The sequence below is a fragment of the Chlorocebus sabaeus genome, chromosome 1, assembly GCF_047675955.1.
Source record: "Chlorocebus sabaeus isolate Y175 chromosome 1, mChlSab1.0.hap1, whole genome shotgun sequence".
NCBI lineage: Eukaryota > Metazoa > Chordata > Mammalia > Primates > Cercopithecidae > Chlorocebus > Chlorocebus sabaeus.
In genome coordinates, this window is record NC_132904.1 from 31,264,272 (window position 1) to 31,286,413 (window position 22,142).

Here is a 22,142-nt window from a genome sequence, read left to right on the forward strand (position 1 = left end):
ATCTTCACAGCAGCCCTATTTTATAAATGGAGATACTGAGGCACAGAGAAATGAACTAATGTGCTCAAGGTCACACAGTAAGTAAAAGATCTGAGGTTCAAACCCCTGAGGCATGGCTTGAGAATCCATATTCTTTTAAGCACAATGCTATTATTCTCTGATAGCCTGTAGTAAGTCAAAGAGAGGAAAGGAGCACCGGACAGGAAGTCAGGGGACCTCAACCTCATGGCTGTCACCATAACCTGCCATGTGACTTTGAGCAATCCACTTGACGCCTCAAGTTTCAGCTTCTTGGTCTAAACAATGAAAAGGTTGAAAGAGAAGTGCTCTGTATGTCCACAACCAGCTATTTTTTTTTAATCGATGAAGGTTTACCCATCACATCTTTAGGCCATCTGAGTCTTTCTGCCCAGAAAACAAGAGTTGCTTTCTGAGTCAGGTCTGTAAAATGCTTTTATAAGGGGCCCAGATGCTGCATATTTATAATACCTGGTTTTATAGGGCCATAACATGTTCCTTGACGTGTGGTGGGAAAAAGACTTTAAAACTTTGGAAATCTCCCACCTGTTTCAGGTAACAATAGCTGGGTATAAATAAATGAAATGAACAACCAACCTGGCAGCTTAAGAACAGAAAAATTAAGAGCACGTGTGTGCACATGCTTGGGCACACATGTAATGTGAATGTTCACTTGTAGGGTCCAAACGCATCTTCTTAAAGTTCATAAACATTTTCAGTCCACTGGCCACTCTGCTGCCGAAGATGAAGGAAACGCAGATAATTTTTACCTAACTTCTGGCATCTATCTATCTATCTATCTATCTATCTATCTATCTATCTATCTATCTTAATTTTCTTTGATGAAATCATCACTCTACGGTGAATGTTACAATTTTTTTTTTCAGACTCTTAGGAAAGTTGATTAGCATCATGATATCCATTGATAGCTTTCTGGAAGCAGCCAATGAGTTGTTTCAAGTTTGCTCAAAGGAATAAATGTCATTTCGAAGTCCACAGAGTGGCCCACATCCCTGTCCATATGACGTTATCTTCCCTGGTTCCCTCTCAGTTCAAGCCCCTTCTATCCCCACTACAAGCAACATCCCACGATGGACAGTTTAGAAGTGTTACCAAGAAAGGCAAAAGGCTGTGTGTGTGAGGCGGTCGCGGAGTGGAACTCCTGATGCTTCTTTTCATAATCACGTTTTTTTAAAAGTTCCCCTGGGATTTTAATGAACACAGGAAGTGCTCTGAAAACATCACCCAACAAACTCATTTTGGGTGACCTGTGTCCTGATTCATTCTGCAGAGGTCTGGTACATGTGGAGGTAAAGATGACCTATATGGCCCTAGGTGCAATCTGCACCCAGTATTCACGGTGTTGTTCCTTCATCCAAATTTCCCAAGTCTGAGTAGACCATCTCCTGCCCTGGGTCCCCAGGCACTCACCTCGCCGTTGAGGACTGCCGATGACTCCTGGCTCCTGTCCGAGGTGGGGGGCACCACGGGGAGGGCTGTGGGTTTTATGGCAATGAGCTGCACAGACCCAGAAGATGTGTCAAAGGGTTCAGCGGCCACCTTGCTGGAGTTGTCAAATAGAACTGCTCCCTCCTCTTCATCACTCGCTGGCACTGAAGCACAACATAAACACATCGATTTTCTGATGTAGGGGGGCTGTGTGATCCCAGGAGAATTTATGTGAGACTCACAGCCTAAGGACATTACTTTACTCAAAACAACCTCAGAAATGACAGCATCTGCTTCTGTGCCAACAAGGGCTCGCTATTGCTAGCAGTTTTCCCTTAAATTTAAGATCTGTATGATTTATCCCTCCGTTGCCTTATCAATGGGTAGGAAAGAACTGTAGAGATTTGAATTTAAACAGTAAGGACCATTCTTTCAAAACTATGACATAACACAGTTGGAAAAAAATTAAAAAGTAACGTCTTTCTCTATGTTTCAGTTAGAAGTGAGAAAAGTGAGTTTGGCTAAACCTTGTAACTACCCTTTAAATTTGACAATCCTCAGACTAACAGCATTCAGTTCAGGTTCAGCCACCAATGCTACCAATCTTTACAAGATGTTAAAGTAACAAGTCTTCCTTGGTCAACAAGCCACAGTTATAGTGGCTGACACATTGTTTTTTCCCCCCCTTCTGAAGGTTGCTTCCCCAGTGATTTGGGTTTTGGTTTCTTCTATTTGTCTAAAATAAAAGAAAGCTATGAAAATTCCGCCAGAGAAACTAATTTAAAGCTACAGACAACTCCCCTAATTAAGTAGAAGCATTTCTACCTACGCTCTGTTAAATTAATCCTCCCTTCTGACAGATAATTCTGCTGCAATTGCTAAAAGACACCAGTCTGCCTTGAGCTTCCATAACTAAGCTGACGGAAGTTCCAGAGCTCCTGGTTTCTTGCTGATTTACTTGTTCTTAAAGCATATTCCCATTAAGTAACTATAAGAATGACAGCTTATTAAGCATGGCTAGGCAAGAGATACATTAAGCCTATTCAAACGACTAAACCAGTATACAATTTAGGAGCAAAAGAGGTGTTACATAAAATATGAATGTAATAGCAGTGTATTCATCTTTCCTCCTGTCTGCTCAAGAGATTGGGATGTTATTTAAATTACTGAGAAACACATAGTTTGTATCATTCTGTCACTTATCATAATCACAGAAGATTTGTCAAATTAAGCCAAGTAAATTGTTATTTTTACAAAGTGGCTAAAACACTTCAGAGTGTAACAATGGGTTATAATTGGATTTTTTTTTTTAAGTTCTGTGGGCTGATTTGCAAATAGCAGGCCACCAAGCAGCCAATGACAGAGGAAAATCTCTATTTGAATGTGTTACCAGATGCATCTATATTTTTAGAGTATAGTTTTGCTGGGCAGCTCTGGCCTGGCCACCATTATCTGCCACCTGGACACTTGCTATTACAAGCCATCTACGAGAGCCAGCCAATAAGGTGGCTCCTAAGAATTCTCACCTCCTGATATTCATACCCAGGATGAATAGGACTGACCTGTGTAACCAATAGGAAACTGCAGAAATGACAATATGTAACTTCCAAGGCTTAGTCGTAAAAATCAATCAATCAATCAATCAATCAATCAGTCAATCATGGCTTCCACCTTGCTCTCTCTCTCTCTCGGATCACTTACTCTAAAGAAAGCCAGCTGCCACATTCTGAGGACCCTGAAGCAGTCCTATGGAAAGGTCCATGTGGCAAGGATCTGAAGTCCCCTGTCAAGAGCCATGACTGACCATCCTGCAAGCCCCCATCAAGACTGTATTTTTTATTTTCATTTTTCTCTTTTTTAAACTTCAATAGCTTTTGCAGTACAAGTGATTTTTGGTTACAAAGATGAATTCTATAGTGGTAAATTCTGAGATTTTAGTGTACTCATCACCTAAGTAGTGTACACTGCACCCAATATGTAGTCTTTTATCCCTCACCCGCCTCTCACCCTCTCCTCTGTCCCCAAAATCCATTATATCACTTGCTGTGCCTTTGTGTCCTCATAGCTTAGCTCCCACTTATGAGTGAGAATATGTAGTATTTGGTTTTCCATTCCTGAGTTACTTCACTTAGAATTACGGCCTCCGGTTCCCTCCAAGTTGCTGCAAAAAACATTATTTCATTCCTTCTTATGGTTGAGTAGTGTATTCCATGGGGTATTTATACTACATTTTCTTTATCCACTCATTGGTCGATGGGCACTTGGTTGGTTCCCTACCTTTGTGATTGTGACTTGTGCTGCTATAAATACGCATGTGCAAGTGTCTTTTTTCATATACTTCTTTTCATTTGGGTAGATACCCAGGAGTGGGATTGATTGCTGGATAAAATAGTAGATCTACTTTTAGTTCTTTAAGGAATCTCTGTACTGTTTTCCACAGGGGTTGTACTGATTTACATTCTCATCAGCATGTATAAGCCTTCCCTTTTCACCACGGCCATGCCCACATCTATTGGTTTTTGCCAGTTAAGACTTTAGATGACAGCTCAGGCCAACATCTTAACTATGACCTCATGAGACCCTGAGCCAGAATGACCCAATACTTTTTGCAAGCTGGCAAGGTGATGAAAATATACTTTTTTGTTTTCTCCATAATTCCACAATTCCATTCAATGTTATTTTCTTCCTTCCTTCGGTTCATCTTCCAATGCAATAAAATACACTATTGATTTTATTGGTAAACTCTAACCTAGGATTATGATAAAATGGAACCCTCTGATAAAAAGAACAAGCGTAGGTTTTCATAAGGGTCTATCCTAAAATTCTGATGTCTGTTGAGTTTTACACGAGACAAGTTGGTTCTATTGTTTCTATTGGAAAATCTCAAACCTAAAACCTTACGGAATAGCAACCTACAGTGAAACAGAAGCAACCAGACCCCCAAATTCACTGGATTTACTTTAGGCAAAAATAAAATGCAACCAAGCAAGCACTCTAACCCTGGGAAGAATGGCTTTTTAATAGAGCAAACAAGCAAAAACCTCAACCTGGCATAGTAATTGCATTTTATTCATGCACCCACCTGTTTTCTGAGCCTTATATTTAAATAATCAAAGTGACCTAAATAGAATAAAGAGGCAGGCAGAGAGGGTAGACAAGCAGAAATGGAAATGGGCAAGGTCAGCAGGGACATCTAGAGCAGGCCAGAATCTCACCAGCTAAGTGGGGAGTGTTGGGGTTGGGAACCAGCCCCACTCTCTCATCTTCTATGCATTATTTGCAGGGAAGGGGAAAAGACATCACTTTGCAAATGTGTATTCATAAAGAAGGCAGCCTTGTATGGCACAGTTTAAAGCAAGAAAAAGGGCACAGAACAATACGCACATTGATTCCATTTAATAAAACAAAACAAAGCAATACAACAAAAAACAAAGATACATGTGTGTTGCCATATGCATAGTAAAAAGGTCAGAGAAAGACACACATTGAGTTATTTGGGGTCCTCTGAGGAGTGGGGTGGGTGAGTGGGGCATCTGGAGGAGTGAGTAGTCTGATGTGACCTTGTAAATTTCCAGGAAGTATATAAAGAAAGGAAGGAAGGAAAGGGGGGGAGGTGAGGGAGCAGGCGGAGCTGGGAGGGCAGGCAGCACCATCTTGGATAGGTAGCGATGGCCGTCACAATATTTAGTTAAAACAACCTTCCCCATATGGCTTCACTGTTCATTGTCTCTGCTGTCCCCTCACTCTCTCTACCCATCTCTCTCAGCACCTCATCCTAGGAAGAAAGAGAAGAAAGTTGCTGAATTCAAGTCCTCTTTCCAAGATCTAGAGCACCTCTGACTCTGCGTGCTCACTTGATAGAGCTGATGGCAGGATGTCTAGTGGTCCCAGGTGGGGTAGATATTTCAGGAAAATTCCACAGGTCACACCCCAATTCTGATGTAGAAAGCATAGCCTCTGTGTTACACGCATGCAGAATTCAGGGAAAGAAAAAATTTCAACAACCAAATAGGTATGACAGTTTAAACAAGTGCTTTATATAATAGCTGAAAATGGGAACAGGGAGCACATTTCCCCTACAGAATACAAATCCACTGTATTGTTGGTTTTTTTTTTTTTTTTTTTCTCTGCTCTTACCTTTTCAGTTGGGGGGAAAAAAAAAAATAAAAGTGACATTTGAAAACAAAAAAAATTCCAACACTAGCTTCAAGAGAGAGTCCCTGAACCACACAAATTCCTTTGAAAGGGAAGTGCAGATAAGCAGGGTGCCAGAGCGTTTAGCTTTTCACCTGGCATTTCCGTAAGGCTCCACCTACAACCCATTAAAATCCAAAAGGACTTTTCCCTGATCTGAAATCAGTAGTGCTGGGTACTTGAATTCTGGCCCCAGTAACCCAGTATCACACACACAGAAGGGCCACATGGAGATGAGAGTCAGAACCAAGGTGGGAACCGGAGAGGGAGCCGCACAATGATGTTGACAGAGGCCATCTATAGACAATGCCACTCCACAGCGATGGCGCTCAGATGCCTGATAAATAAACCCCAACGTCAATCCTTACAGCAAAGGAGAGATCTGTGTGAGAAACTAAGTAGTTTAGCTTCCCTGGAGAATTAAGACAGAAGTATAAAGTTTTTTTTTTTTTTTTCTTTTTTCTCTTTTTTTCTTCTTTTTTTTTTGATGACAGATCTGTTTCTTTATTGCTTTGGGTTAGTTTTTTCCTGGGAGAAGTGGAGTTGCAATATCTGGACTCAGTGGCACAGACTGAACCCATGAAACTTATCAGGGGAGTCAGGGCAGGAAAATGAGAGGAATCTCCAAGATGAGCAATTATTTCAGAGACCTGCTGCCTTAGTGGACCTGGTGCAAGAAATTGCATCAATTCACGTGATTAGAAATTGTAAATTTTTAAAGAGGATTTCTAACTAGAGAATTAGAAAAACCTCTAAGCAAACATCAATTCATTCTGTAAAAAGTTTTTCCTAAGGAACTGCACAGTTTCACAAGAACAGGGGCAGAGGAAGTGAGACAGGATAATTCAGAGAAGGGGTAAGGTGAAAATCCAAGGGGTACATACAGACTCCTGGCCCTTGTGGGGCAGAATAGAAAGAATGACTGAGGGTCAGAGCCCAGTGGCTGTGTGAGTGTGCACACACATGGGCATGCATGCGTGTGCAGGCACGCGTGGGAGTGGCTGGGGGTGGTTCTTGGCGGGAAGGCTTCTCACCATTTCTCTTCCTTGCCTCCTCCTTTGTCACTTTCTGCTGTGCCATTACATTCTGGGGTGAGCGTCTCCCTGAGCTGGGCTTCCCTGATTCGTTGCTGATGACAGAGCCATTCTCACTGGGCGACCTGCTGGAGGTAACCATAGCAACAGGGGAGACGGTAAGTTTCAACTAGAGCAGCCGCCTCTCAAGGTTATTTTATTTGCACAGTTTAATGTCTGTAGCCTTTCATTCCAGTTTAATGGACAAAGAAGAAACGATATAGAAAAGGAAAAAACAAAACCACCCATACTACAGCGTGGGTTAAGAAGCTGGCTGCTCAGAAGTCCGTTTTGCAGTGCTCAGCCTGTAGAGTTCAGTGAGCGCTGCCCTGGGTGTCCACCTCTGTTTCATTAACCACCACCCCGCTGTGACTATGGGAATGGTGGCGAGGGTGGCATCCACGCAGCATGCCCTCTTTTTAATACCCAGCATTCTGGATAGTGTTGCAGAGGGTTTAAATCACATGGGCATTTCCAGGGACATGTATCACACATGGTTCTCTTTGGCTATTGTCTTTACTACCTAGACTTTGACTACAAAACATTCCGTTTCCAATTTTCAGTTTTCAGGCTGCTCTTCTCATTCCAAGGAAAGGCATCAATAAGCAAATTTCCATAGCAAAAACTCAACTATGCCTTATTCTTTGCGTAATACCCCATCACTAGGGGCTTCACTCTGTCAGTTTCACACATACACACACACACACACACACAAACATACTCTCTCTCTCTAACTGTGGCAACTACTACCCACTTACATTTTGATTTTGAGCTATTTGTTCATTCAGGAAATATGTTTCATTCATCCACTCTGTGCCAGATATACAGGTATGTGGAGACTCTAAGATAGCACCCCATGCCCTCCAAGAGCTCCCCACCAGGGTCACCTACTGTGTACCAAGGACTTTGCTGAGTGCTTTTAAAACTGCTAATGATCATTATGAGCCACTGATTTGGTGACTGCCACCCTTGTTTAGCAAGTGAGGAACATGAAACTCATGGAAGTGAAGTGTGTTGTCCAGGACAGAGTTGAGAAGTGGCGAATCAGCCCTGGAAGCCAGGGCTCCCCCTCCTCCCACACCCCAGAACACCTTCCCTTTGCTCTCCCATACAATGACCCCAGATAAGGCAGCCCTTCACACAGGGCGAGTCACACAGCCTTCTTTCCCTCCTCAGGGCGGGACTCTCATCTTCTGGAACTCTGTGGGGGAATGGGATCTGGAGAGCCCCCACTGAGACTCACGCTGCCTCTGGCCTCAGACCATGCCAGCCCGTGGGTCCGGTTGAGCAGAAAGACTGACCGCCTCCCCTCTGTGGGAGACAAGCGGGAGGCAGGTGTCTAGCGGCCTCTTGTTCTTCTATTGTCAATCGTCCAAATTTAGAAAATAAGGACACCTATCCCTGACAATGGAGAACTGTCTGGAATAAATGCACTTCATCAGTAGGCGAGCAGCTTCTCAGCTGGAAGCTGTGTATCCTTCTGGATGCTGCTCTGCCTCCTCCTCCCTTCTCCCTGCTCCTTCCCTCTCCCCTCTGCCTCCCCTGGGAATTTCGAGTTCTCAGTCTGTACACTTTAGCACCCTAAAAGCCATGAACAATCAAAGTCGAGATATCTATGGGATAAGGCAGTATCTGCCAAGAGCATTCTGTGGCACACTAAAGCCAAGTGGGACATTCCTCGCCAAAGTTCCCTAAATGTAGGAAACGCTCACTATATTCTTTCTTTGGAGATTCCTAATGCACCTTAGCATATCGAAGACTGATCAGTTCTGTCACAGAGAGATTCATCTGGTTTCGTTTAACCCAACATTTCCAAATTTATTCGATCACAATCTTTCTCATCTAACCTTTTAACATCATATAAAATGAGTAATAAAAGAATGTAGTCTGTGAAAACAAGGATAGGTACTAACTTCTTGAGTATATGTTATTTACCCAACAGCTATTTGATTGCTGAGTGCTGGGTGTGCAAACACCCATACACAAAAGACACATACCCCTAGATTGTTTCCGGACTCTTCTGGTGAATGGCACCTACTCTCCCAACTGGCGGCATTGGGACAGTTGGGACAAAAGGCTTTAATTTACATCCAGAAAAAAAAAATAGGAAAGGGAAAGGCTTTTTATAACCTACTTCACATTCACAAAATACTGATTGATTGATTGATTGATTGATTGATTTTTTAGAGTCTTGATCTGTCACCCAGCCTGGGGTGCAGTGGTGTAATCTCGGCTCACTGCAACCTCCGTCTCCCGAGTTCGAGCGATTCTCCTGCCTCAGCCATCAGAGTAGCTGGGATTACAAGTGCCCGCCGCCATGCCAGGCTGTTTTTTTTTTTGTATTTTTAGTAGAGCTGGGGTTTCAACATGTTGCCCAGGCTGGTCTCAAACTCCTGACCCCAAGTGATGCATCTGTCTCGGCCTCCCAAAGTGCTGGGATTACAGGCATGAGCCACCAAGCCTGGCCTGAATGGTTTTTGTAGCATTTTCATACCCTTTCCCTCATTTGATCCTGGAACAATTTTCTGGCTGCTCCTCTCACTCCATGGAAAGGTGTTAATGAGCAAATTTCGGTAGCAAAACCCAACTCTGGTTTACTCTTTGCTTCTGTTTATAGACATGTTTACACGGAGTCATCAAGTCAAAACTTCTGTTCAAAAATAGAGATTTGTGCATGTGTGTTTGTGCATGCATGTCTACTCACATGACAGTAACAAAAGTTTTTGAAAGCAAGAAAGTGTCACCTGCGAGGCTGCAGTTTGAGGCTACTGAATGCAACACTACCCATTCTGAGGACATGGAGCCTGGAAGAACATTCTCAGGTTGAGGATCAATCAACTGCTGAACATGGCATGAATCATGGCCAATCACTACACTGAACTGCCCTTTGCAAACAGCTGTAAGTGGTTTATTCTCCATCCTGGCCCAACAATCTCAGTCATGCACCAATAAAATAGACTCGCCAAGACTCTACACTGGAGGAAAAGGACCCAGAACACCCATCTGGCTGTCTGGAAGTGACTGAACCCTCAGAGTTCAGTGCTAAAATAATTAATAAAAATTGAGGTATCTTAATAACCATCAAACCACCAGTTTCTCCTGGTTTTCACTTAGGAAACTTCTTGGATCATCTAACAGACCCATTCTGAGAGGGAAGGCTTTCATCTAGCAGGAATGAGAAAAATGATGTGGCAAGATGGGGAAGCCAGGAACATAACATTCATAATGGGTTTTCTCTTGAATTTGATGTTTTGAAAATCTTTCAAATGATCAGAGGCTCCCGTGGTCAGCTGGACTTCAACAGAGAGGAGGTTTCTCTTACAGCTTTGGCAATGATCTAACCAGCCCTTAGTAAAATTATATTTTTACACTAAAATTATGAAAGTGGCTGGGCACGGTGGCTCACGCCTGTAATCCCAGCGCTTTGGGAGGCCAAGGTGGGTAGATCACTTGAGGTCAGGAGTTTGAGACCAGCCTGGCCAACATGGTGAAACTCCATCTCTACCAAAACAATACAAAAATTAGCCAGGCATGGTGGCACATGCCTGTAATCCCAGCTACTTAGGAGGCTGAGGCAGGGGAATTGCTTGAATCCGGGAGGCAGAGGTTGCAGTGAGCTAAGATCTGCCCACTGCACTCCAGCCTGGGCAACAGAATGAGCCCCTGTCTCGAAAAAGAAAGAAGCAAATATAGAAATCCTTCAGGAATATAGATATTATCTTCTTCATCTGTATTTGTTTCCTCAGTTAATATTTCTTATTAAAAATTTGGGGGTAATTGAATGTGATTAGCAAGAGTAGATTCCTGGCTAATCCAAGAAGTGCTTATTCTAAAAAAAAATTAAAGAAAACTTTATGCAATTTAAATTATTCAACTAGAAAGGGTGAAAAATAATTTTTATTATTCCTGAAAGTACTATGTTCATATCCTAATTTTAGTAACACTATTTCTTTTCAGTGTCCTCTAAATAGGTGATAAATAAGTTATTAATAAGCCTTTGTTGTATTTGGCAAAGATCATGATGAGAATAATAGCTGTAGGTAATACTACTTGCAAGTCAATTCAGGTAAATCATCTATTGCCTCTGTACATTTCAGCTCTGCTCTGCTTATGCTCTCTCATGTTGGTGCATGATTATAGTAATGGTCCTAACTTGTTCACACATCTCTGTCAATAAGCTTTGGGTACTCTTCTCTCATGCTGAGTCTGGACTCGACCATGAGACTTGCTTTATCCAAGAGGACAGTAGCAACCATGACACAAGCAAAGATTTGAGAAATGCTTATGCTTTGGGTGCTTTTTTGTTGTTGTTTTTTGCTTTTTTTCCTTGCTGCCCTGCAACCACATTGTGAGAAAGCCAGGACTAGCCTGCTAGAGGATGAGAAACCACATGGACAAAGGCCCTTGCTACCTGGGGTATTCCTGATAAGATACTATCAACAAGTCAGCCCAGCTGATCTGTCACCTGACTGGAGATGCATAAGCAGGTGCAGCTAAGGTCAGCCAAGCCTAGCTCAGACAAGAAGAACCATCCGGCTGAGCTCAGCCCAATGTGCTGACCCACCGAAATAATGAGCTAAAAAAAATGGTTGTTTTAAGTTATTAAGCTTTGGAGTGGTTTGTTATGGAGCAATAGATAACTAATCCACATGTCCCAACCTTCTTTCCTACACAAGCTGAAATCCAACCCTCTGCTCCTCTGTACCTCTTTCTGAGGTACCAAGAGTTCTTGGAAGAAAATATGCTGTCTTGTTGCTTGATTCCAGTACAAAATGTGGGTAATTGATACAGATGATCTCTCCTTCCTTCTCAAATTACTTCCTTCTCTTGGCTTTTTGGATCTTACTTTCTTTTTTCTTCTGATTCTTCTCATGCCCTTCTTCCTAACACTATTTCTTTTTCTTTGTTGATTCTTCCTCATCTGCTGGACCTCTAATCATGACAGTGTTCCAGGGTTCAGTTCCTGGATCTTTTCTTTTCTCTATCTGTACTCTCCCAGGTGATCCCTCCCAATATCACAGAGTAATTACACACTGACAACTCCTACATTTATATTTCTACCCTGGACCTCTCCTCTAAACTCCAGACTCACGGTTAACTGAGTTCTCAACATCTCCACTCATATATCTAATGAGCATCTCAAATGTAACATGTCCACACTCAAACTCTTGACCATCCCCTACAAACTACTTCTCCTCCAGTATCCCCCAGCACAATATACGGCAAATTCACTCCTCTCCACTTCTGTCACTCCACAAGAATCTATCAGCAAATCTTTTCAACTCTTCCTTCAAAATATCTCTAAACTCCAACCACCTCTCACACCATCCGATGACACTATCGTCTCTTACCTAGGTCATGGCGGTAGCCTTGTAAAGGGTCTCCCTGAGTCTACTCTGCATCCCTACAGTCTGTTTGCCACACAGGAGCCAAACTGAGCCTGTTGTATTTATTTTTATTTTATTTTGAGACAAGGCCTCGCTCTGTCATCCAGGCTGGAGTGCAGTGGCACAATCACAGCTCCCTGCAGACTTGAATTCCTGCACTCAAGCCATCCTCTCACCTCAGCCTCCCCAGTAGCTGGAACTACAGGTACACACCACTGCACCTGGCTAATATTTTTTATATAATTTTATTTTGTAGAGATGAGGTCTTGCTTGGTTGCCCAGGTTGGTCTCGAACTCCTGGCTTCAAGTGATCCTCCTGCCTTGGCCTCTCAAAGTGCTGGGATTACAGGTGTGAGCCATGTACCAAGCCCAAAGTGAGCCTTTAAAACTGCAAGTCACATCATGTCATTGCTTTTCTCAAAACCCCCCACTGACATCTGATCTTTATTCACAATAAAATCCCAAGTCCTGACTTTGGTCTGTAAAGCCTGACATAATCAACCTCCAGCAACTTGCCAGCCTCATCTGCCACCACTTCCTCCCTAGTTCATGCCAGCCCCCTTGATCCCGCTTTTCCTTAAGCATGTCAAGATGTTTCCTCCTCTGGGCGATGCACATACTGTTTCATCTGCTTGGTACATTCCTCCTGCAGATAACCTTGTGGTTTATACCTCATTTCAATCAGGTCTTTCTCAAATGTCACTTTATCAAAGAAGTCTTCCTTAGTTTCCTAGCTAAAATAGCACTATGTCTCCTTCTCCATTTCTCTATCCCTTAACTATGCTTTGGTTTGTCTTCTTTGTACTCATCACCACCTGATCCAGAAATAGATAGATTTTACTTGTTTCTCTATTTGTTTATTATCTATCTCTCCTCACCAGATTGTAAGCTGCCCAAGAACAGTAACTTTGTCTTATTCACAGCAATATCCCCAGTGCCTGATAAACAGCAAATGATCAATACACATGTTAGGTAAAGGGAGGGGACAAAGGAAGGAGACATGGATGATGTAGCTTTTTCAGTCTCTACAGTGGTCTCAGGCAACAAGGAAGAAGGGAGTTGGCAACGCATGTTGGTTTAGCCAGCCAACAGGGCCTGCCATAGGGTTCATTATCTCTGTAAGGCTATTGCAAAGTCCTTACAGTGAGTCTCTTGGCCTCTAAACTAACCTCTCCCATCCCTCTTCCACATTGCCATCAAAATATCCTTCTAACATATAGGTTAACATCGCAGTCTTCTGAAAGACCTTTCAGTGGCTCCCCATTGCCTAGATAATAAAGGTCAAACGCCTTAGCCAGGCAGTCAAGACTCTCCAAAATTTTAATCTATCTTCTGGTTTCATTCTTCATTACACCCAGCCACTATGAACTCTAAACTCTGGGGACACTCAGCGTTTAGAGAACATACATGTGCCTCTTCTCTCCCCACTCTTTTTAGACTAGATGCCCTTAAATCTTCCCAACTATTCAGATCTCACTCAGTTTTCAAGGCTCAGCTAAAGGATAACCTTCTCCATGAGGTTTTCCCTGTTCAGAATTAAGTTCTTCTTCCTGTCTTTGTTACAGCCCTGCACTCTCCAGCACAGGCACTGAAACCTCATGCTCGGTATTCCAGTTATTTATCTCTCTGCCTCCTCCATCATGAGACTCCTGGGGTCACAAATCAATCTTACACATTTTTGTAGTCCTAAAGGGATGTCTGTCAAAGTGCTCTGTTTATAGTATAAACTAAATATATGGTTTTGGCTGAAATCAGAAACCCCCATTGAGAAATTGCCAGATAAAATACAGCTATACTGAATCAAAGGCACTGCTTTTAACATAAGTTTAAAATGTAAGTGTGACATCAGTGCTAAATTTGCTATAGTAAATATAAGAACTAAATCTCTGCTGTTGTGGTTATCAGCGACATAAAACCTTACAAAAGGTGGCCCAGGCTAAGCAGGTATTGTGATTCTCATCATCTCCATTAGTATCTTTTCAAATATTCAAAATCGGCATGAAGGGGAATTTTTAAAGAGAACCGTGCAATTAACTTTAGGGCATCAGCTTTTCTCATCATCAATTATTTCTCTTGCTGACACAGAGAGGCAGAAGTCAGCCCCATGCCTACCTCTTCCTGGTTTCAGTGGATTTGGCAGTCTTGATGGTGCTTCCATCCTGAGCGACGTCTCTTTCCTGAGGAGCATCTCTAATGGGCAGTGGGAGGACCACCGTCTCCTGAGTCACAGGGATGACCTCCTCATCTGCCCCTTGCTGGCCCAGGTGTTGCTTGGCATAATCAAAGCCTTGCACAGGCTGCAAAGAAGAAACAGATTTGCAGTCATATTTCTAGTGAAGTGTGACTCTAACCATGGATTTAAGAGATGACAGGCAGCGAAGTACAATGATGGGACCAAACTTAGCTTTCTAATTAATAAACAAGAGTTAACTCAAATCCCCATCATTATTTCCATGTCTTCAAAATCAGAATCCATGTTAATTCCATCCAGCTACAGAATCTCTACAGATAAGACTTGCTCAGAAAAACGAAGACTGTAAACAACATGTAAACAGGTGTTTAAGAACAAACCTCTTTCAAAGATTTTAGACCATGAATTTTAAGCCAATGGATGCTGCAAATGAGAAACAACTCAATTAATACATTAAATCGGTCCTGTGGATTAACTCCTGCCTAGAAATATTTGGTTACCCCTTCACTCCATGCTTGTATAGCTTTATGTGTAATAGCACATGTGTGACTTTGCCAAGTCACTTGAACTCTGAATCTCAATTTTTTCATCTGAGAAATGAAGATAATCCTATCTGCTTTACCTCTACCACCCTTGAGTATTAAAGCGGACCACAGATCTGAACAGAGTGAAGTGTGCTATCGAATGCAAAGCCACGCAATCATTAATAATGTATGGAGTCACTCTTTAATCCAGACTTCTCCCTTAAGTAGGCTGGCTCTCCTATGATTCATTCCCGAGAAACTGGCAAGGTTTTATTGCACAGTGTCTGAAATCCCAAGTGCATAAGGCAGCTCTGAACAAAATCCAACAGACATCTAGTAGTGTGGTAATAAAAACCAAGAGGCATATTTAAACAATTCCTGAAAGTGCCTCTATTCCGCTTTATACCCCAAAGCAGTACAATACAGATTTGAGGCAGGACAGTGTGGTGGGTAAAAGTGGCAGTTTCAAAAGCAGATTGTCTGGGTTCAAATCCTGACTCCGCCATTCATTAGCTGAGTGACCTTGGGTAAGTTACTGAAACTCTCTGCACATCAGTTTCTTGATCAAGCTTAAAAGATGGCCATTGTTATTACATTAATTGGAGATAAGAGTATAAACAGGATAAAATTTACACATTTGTGAGAGCAAAATATAACCACTCTTAAGGGAATGCTGTAAGGATTAAATAAGAAATTCAAGTTCAGCACTTAGATAAGTGCCTAGCCAATGGTAAGTGCTCAATGAATATTAGTTATTACTTTTGCTTTCCTGATAAATCCTAGTCCAGGTGAAATGGACAGCAGTGAGTTTTTTCAAGAAAATTTGCAGATGAAATTCAACCTCTGTCATTTAGAGTATATCAGAACTTGATATGATTAGCAGCTTCTCCTTCAGCAGCTAATTTAGCTAAGAAATACAACAGGAAGGTTCCAGCGAATTTCACAATCCAGTCTAGAACTGTGGCCTAACCTGTCAAATCTCACCACTATGTCTCAGAACAGGATGGAGTTTTATTGCTACTTCCAACAAGGCTTTTTTATTTGAGGCTGCCTATAGCTTTGCCATGGACAGTTCCCCCAGTTCCCTGAGAAACTCACTCTGGGAAGTGCGATCACCCCCTTCTCTTCTCTGAGACATACACTCTGACCTATGTGGTGATCAGTGATATTCTGAGGCCAGGACCTGGAACTGCGTTTCTGAAACAGCGTTTGCTGAGGGAAGGCAGTCTCTGTTCTTTTCCCTTCCTGAACCTGGCCTACAAGAAACAGAAGAGAGCCTTCAGATGACTTGGTAATGTCCCTCAAATACTGAATTGCCTGCTCCTTCCACAACCAATTGGTCACCAATTAGATTCAACGTCTGAAATGTTTCTGGAAGCTGACTTTTACTCCCCAGGTCCACTGTTTCCCTATCTCCTGCCTCAGTCTTATTGCTTCCAATTTAGCTCGTTTCCAGGCCTACCCCGATGAGCTTCCAAAATTATCTCCCTTAAAACACATATGGTTGCATCACTCCCTCGTTTAAACTGTGAAGGGCCTTGAATGTCTCCCCAAATGCTTTGGTGAGGCATTCAAAGCCCTTCACATGGCAGCTGAACTTGCCTGCCCAGTCTCATGTCCTGTTGGCCCCTTTTGTACCACACCCTCATGCCCCCATTATCCTATTCAGTTTTGTTCCAACGACAGGGACTGTCCTTGGTGCTGAACATACAAAGTTAAATAACTGGTTCCTCACCCTCAAGGGGCTCAGTTTCAGCCTCATTTGATATTAATGGCACAGTACTAAACACAGTAAACAACTTATATCATTGCGTCTTCACTATAGTTCAAGAAGGTAGGTATTATCACGAGTCCCCAGTTTATAGATGAAGCAACTGAGGTTTAGAGAAGTTAAGCAGCTTACCCAGGCTCACAGAGCTCTGATGGAGTCAGCATTTGAACCTAGGACTATGTGACCCAGAGCTGGAACATCTAACCACTATTTGATGAGTCTTCCCACGGACGTTTCTTTCCTTCTGCAGCTTCCTAGCTTGGTTAGCATCTCCTGCCGTACATGACCTGGCTCCTGTGCAACACTCCTGGCCTGTTTGTGAGGAAGTGGGAGGCTCCAATAGCAGCTAAGACTTCCCAAGAACCTAATGATAGGGAAAGCTGGCTCTGGTCCCATCTCCCACTTTCTCTCTCCTCCCTCTGGATTTCACCCTTTACCTTTCACACTGGGTTAAAGTTATCCACTGGATATTTCAGGTGATTGAGTCAATGATGGATGTACACAAAGAAAGATATTAAGAAATTCTGAGCTTAAAAGGTGGCCATTGCTATTAGGTTAATTACACCTGTGTTATTAATCACAACAATCCCTGTGTATGTTTGGTACTTACAGCATGTAAAACACTGATATCTCATCCTGCAACAAACCTGGGAAGTAAGCAAGGCAAACACCACAGCCTTCATTTCACAGATAAGAAAACAAAAGCTCAGAGAGGTTCAGTGACTTGCCCAAGATCACACAGCTAAGTGGTGCAGGACTTAAGACTACTACTCCCTCACTCTTCTGCCTCCCAGGGTACTGGTCTTTTAGCTTTCAACTGGAAAATCACCTGAGATTAATCAATTGCCCATTAGGCACATTAGTGGCTCCTAACCCCAATAATAAAATAGCACGAAGTAGCTATAGTTACTTCAGTTCGTTTTATAAAATTATCAAACCAAAATAATCTCCAAAAATTTCAATGGTGGATACACTGCCAAGACCTTTTCAGAAAAAAAGCACGGGTAACAACAAAAGCCAACTTACAGGTAGTATTTACTATGTACCAGACATATCTCAAAGCGATGTATATATATTAACTCACCTAATCCTCACAACACTCTATATACGATTATTATATCTCCATTTTACAGATGGAAAAATTGAGGCACAGAGGTTAAGTAACTTTCCTGATGTTTAACTTTCCTATTGTTCCAACAACAGGGACTGTCCTTGGTGCTGAACATATAAAGTTAAATAAACTGGTTCCTCACCCTCAAGGGGCTCAGTTTCAGCCTCATTTGATATTAATGGCACAGTACTAAACACAGTACATAACTTACGTCATTGCATCTTCACTATAGTTCAAGAAGGTAGGTATTATCATGAGTTCCCAGTTTACAGATGAAGCAACTGAGGTTTAGAGAGGTTAAGCAACTTACCTAGGCTCACAGAGCTGGGTAAGTTATCCTGTAGATACCCTAGAGATAGCATCCTACAGATAGTAGTGGGAAAGAAGAAGCTGCTGGCTGTTCTTAGGGGGTGACTGGCCTGTCCAAAGCAGATGTTCATGCAAAAGATTACAGACCCTTCAAGCTCCATCCTGCATCTGAACATGGTCCTATACACCCTTTCCTAAGGTGGCCTCTTCCAGGGAAACATGATCTCTTCAATTCTATGAAGGGAAAAACTAGAAAAACGGCTGTACATCCAATGACAGAGTGAAGAGTTGTGAACTACGAAGAAAGGAGGTGACAAAAGTCATGATGCTGGCCCTCTTGCATGTATCATTTTTCACCATTCTACCTGCAGAAGCCCACCTGACAACAATGGGAATGGGGTAGTCCGTGGTACCTTGTCTCTGAAGAAGGGTGAGGGTATCCATACCCTGGCCTCAGCTCCCAGGAAAGCCACACTCACCTCCTCTGCTTAGCATGTTACGTTTATTACTGAGTCTCAGGAAGGATCCCTGGGACTGCCCTCTGGCACTGTAGCCTGAATTCTAAAGATACAGCGATGTCCCCAGGACCGTCCTCCTAGTCTATGGATTGGTGGTGAAGGCTAACATTTTTGTTCTGCCTCATCCCTTGACATTAATTGAATTCTGTTCACACACACAAGGTGGTGAGAAGTGATGCAGGAAGCTCTCTCCTCTCTCCAACACTGCAGTGTCCCTGGGTTGTAATGGCAGAAGAACCGCAGTAAGCAGGAGGCAGTTCCATCCTGCTGGTTTCCCACGATAAAAGGGCTTTGGGAATCAAAGTATGTAGCCCAGCCTCATGGAAGGGGAAAACAACCAGCTCCACCACACACCAGTGAATTCAATCATCTCATGGAACATAAATTTGCTTGACGTTCAATGTCAGCCAAGGATCTCATAAAGCCCTACGCACAGAGTAGGACACAGAAGGAGCTATGGAAAACCACAAATGCTAATCTGTCCTAGCTTCAGACAGCCTCCAAGCCAGAAGCTATGCAGAAATCATGTGTTGCCCAACTCATTTTGGCAGATTAGTACAATTTTGGTCTAACCTATAACATAAATATGCCTCTTACAATCTCAGTATGGCATGTTTTATATTCCTGGATGCGGGTACAGTTAGATTCTGGTTATTACCATTATGTGTAAAAGGCTCATGTTGTAACTAAGCTGAGATGGAGATGAAATACACACTCTTTTTTTTTTTTTTGAGATGGAGTTTTGCTCTTGTTGCCCAGGCTAGAGTGCAATGGCGTGATCTTGGCTCACCACAACCTCTGCCTCCCAGGTTCCAGCAATTCTCCTGCCTCAGCCTCCCAAGTAGGTGTGTGCCACCACACCCAGCTAATTTTGTATTTTTAGTAGAGATGGGGTTTCTCCATGTTGGTCAGGCTGATCTCGAACTCCTGACCTCAGGTGATCTGCTCTCGGCCTCCCAAAGTGCTGGGATTACAGGCGTGAGCCACAGTGCCCAATCAAAATACATACTCTTGGAAGAGTTTCATCTTTCACTGCTTGGGCAATTCCCAATGTACACTTCTTACCAACATCCTGCTGTGTCTGGGAAGCAGGTGCCTTTGTGTCAACTGAAATAGAGCAACACGTTTTGGGGTTTAGCTCTTCAATAGAGTATCTAATCAAGCTGCAGCATCAAAACAGTTGTATCGGTTTAACAAACAATAAAATCCTTTGATTTCTTTTGCTGAAGCGAGGTGTGATCATCAAGAAAGAACTAAGGCATGCGTGACCCCCGCAAGGACAATCTCCATGGCTGACATGCATTCCAATGGCTCTGGAATATGAGGGGTAGTTTGCTGTTTCATTCCTACACAGGTGGACAAAGCTCAGATCTTCAGAGCTGGAAAAGGATTCTAAATGGCAAATCTCAGGGTTCAGGTAGGTGTATAATGGAGAAAATGATCCAAGACTCGGATGTGAGCCTCAGTCATCCCTCTGCTGCTAGCATGACTTTGGACAAATCCCCAAGTCTCTCTTTCCCTTGGGTGTTTCGGCAGTATAATGAAGATAATAAAACCTTCCCTGACTACGAGCTCCCTCATAAGGCTGCTGTGATGAACAAACGAGGTGACAGACCTCGAGGAGCCCAGCAAATTGTAAGGCATTATTTAAGCATCAGGTATGACAGTTAGTTATTTCCCTCATGGAATATCATGAAGGGAGCAACGTGACCGGGAAATCAGCCTGCAGCATGCCCTAGTCCATTTCTCTCCCAGTCACTGGAGGTGGGTGGTGCAGAGATGTGGAGGCCACGGTGGGTGGGTGGGGCTCCAGGACAGGCTTCAGTGGAGCCACTGAACGGGAGTTTGCTGGCTGCCCGTCCAAAGTCCTGCAGCTTCTCCATCATGGTGGCCTCTGAAGATGTCACTCCAACCAAGCATGTGCTCCAGAGAGCCTTGCATTAGGAGCCAAGAGACTTTGCCTAAGTCAGTTCGGGCTGTTGTAACAAAACACCACAGACTGGGTGGCCTATAAATGACAGAAGTTTATTTCTCACAATTCTGGAGGCTGGGAAGTCTAAGATCAAGGTGCCAGGATGGTCAGAGGTGAGGGACCTCTTCTGGGCTGCAGGCTGCCAACGTCTTGTGTCTTCACGTGGTTAAAGAGGCAAGGAAGCTCTCTAGTGCTTCTTTTTTAAGGGCATTAATCTCATTCCTGGGGGTTTCACCCTCATGACCTAATCACCTCCCAAAGGCCCTATCTCCTAATACCATCACCTTGGGGGTCAGAATTTCAGCACATAAATCTGTGGACCACAATGTTCAGAACATAGCAGACCTGATTCTACCAGCAGTTCTGCCACTTACTAACCATATGACCTTGAAAGAGTTACTTTTCATGGGTGAAAGGAGGGAGTCTGATTACATTATCTCTAAAATCCCTTTCAGGTCTCTTTAGCTTGTAGTTTTCTATGCCTTGGTTTCCTCATCTGTAAAATAATAGTCCTTCCTCCAAGGGCAGCTGTGAGAATTACAGAGCTGCTATATATAAAGCGCTTGGAAGCACTGATGGCAGAATGGGCATCAGCTAATCACGAGCCATCAGGTCCTAAGGCTAAAAGGAAGGGTCTCATTCAAAATGAGGACCTGCCCTGATGTTTCTGCAGGCTCTTGCAATGGCCTCAAAAGGCAAGAGGGAACGGCAGGCCAAGCTCCCGCAGGCCTGTGCTCCTGCCCCTCTCCCCACCACTTCCATATACCTTTGCTCTCTGCGGCAGGTTTATCATGGTGTCGGGCTTGAAGTCGTTCTTGTTCTTCCTGCAGAGCACGGCAGTGATGATGATGATGATGACGGTGACCACGGCGATGGGCGCCAGCACTGCGGCGATGATCCACAGGTTATTGGGCGGGTTCTTCACCACGGCTGTGGGAAAGAGCCAGTAGGAGGGACATGACAAGCAGCACTGGGAAGAGGAAAGCAACCCAGACATAACCCCCCACCCCAGTCCCAAGTCATGGACAGAAGGATGTGGGGGGTTAAAAGGGTTTGGGGTTAGAAAGCCTCCACCTCCGCAGCCATGTGACCTTGGGCAAGTGACTTAAGCTCCCTGAGTCTCAGTTTCCTCATCTGTAAAATGGGCTGTCACTTTGTAGTGTTTTTGGTGTGGTCTCCAGTAGCTGCTCAGTAAATGCTAGGGTTCACTACTACTGAGAGGAAGTGGAGAAAAAGATGGATCAGTAACAATTTTCCCCACAGGTGATGTCCACAAGTCAAAAGAAAAGTGAAGAGGAGAAATGTGCAGATTAGAAATGTGTGCTGGAATCAGGAGGCAAAAGCCACAGAGAAATGACTCTCAATATTGTAGTGTAGTCACCCTGAGAGTGAGCAACGAGTAAAATGTAACATGAGCAGATGGATCTCCCCCAGAATAGCTGGCTGGGAGCTTGGAAATGCCTCGGTCTAGTCAAAAGCCTCAGGCTGTTCTCAGAACCAGAGTAAAGAAGAGCAACCAAAGTGATTGGCAGCAGGAAGGCTATGCTATTAAAACAGTAGGTGCCTCGGGGTGAGGGGGGCTGGGATGAATTAACTGGAAAGGGCAACAGGGTGATGGTCATGCT

At 43.4% G+C, this 22,142-nt stretch overlaps 1 protein-coding gene across 3 annotated transcripts in view; it reads right to left on the reverse strand.

The window, feature by feature from the left end:
• Positions 1–22,142, reverse strand: part of KIAA1549L (KIAA1549 like) — a 289,089-nt gene that overhangs the window by 58,848 nt on the left and 208,099 nt on the right. For 2 of the 3 annotated variants that reach the window (XM_073017450.1, XM_073017434.1), the window contains exons 11-14: positions 21,284–21,447; positions 14,234–14,418; positions 6,696–6,823; positions 1,450–1,631 (exon numbers count right to left, since the gene is read on the reverse strand). In XM_073017450.1, coding sequence (XP_072873551.1) covers positions 1,450–1,631; positions 6,696–6,823; positions 14,234–14,418; positions 21,284–21,447 — 659 coding nt within the window. The remainder of the gene's footprint in view (positions 1–1,449; positions 1,632–6,695; positions 6,824–14,233; positions 14,419–21,283; positions 21,448–22,142) is intronic. The other variant, XM_008002531.3, reaches the window with a different exon arrangement.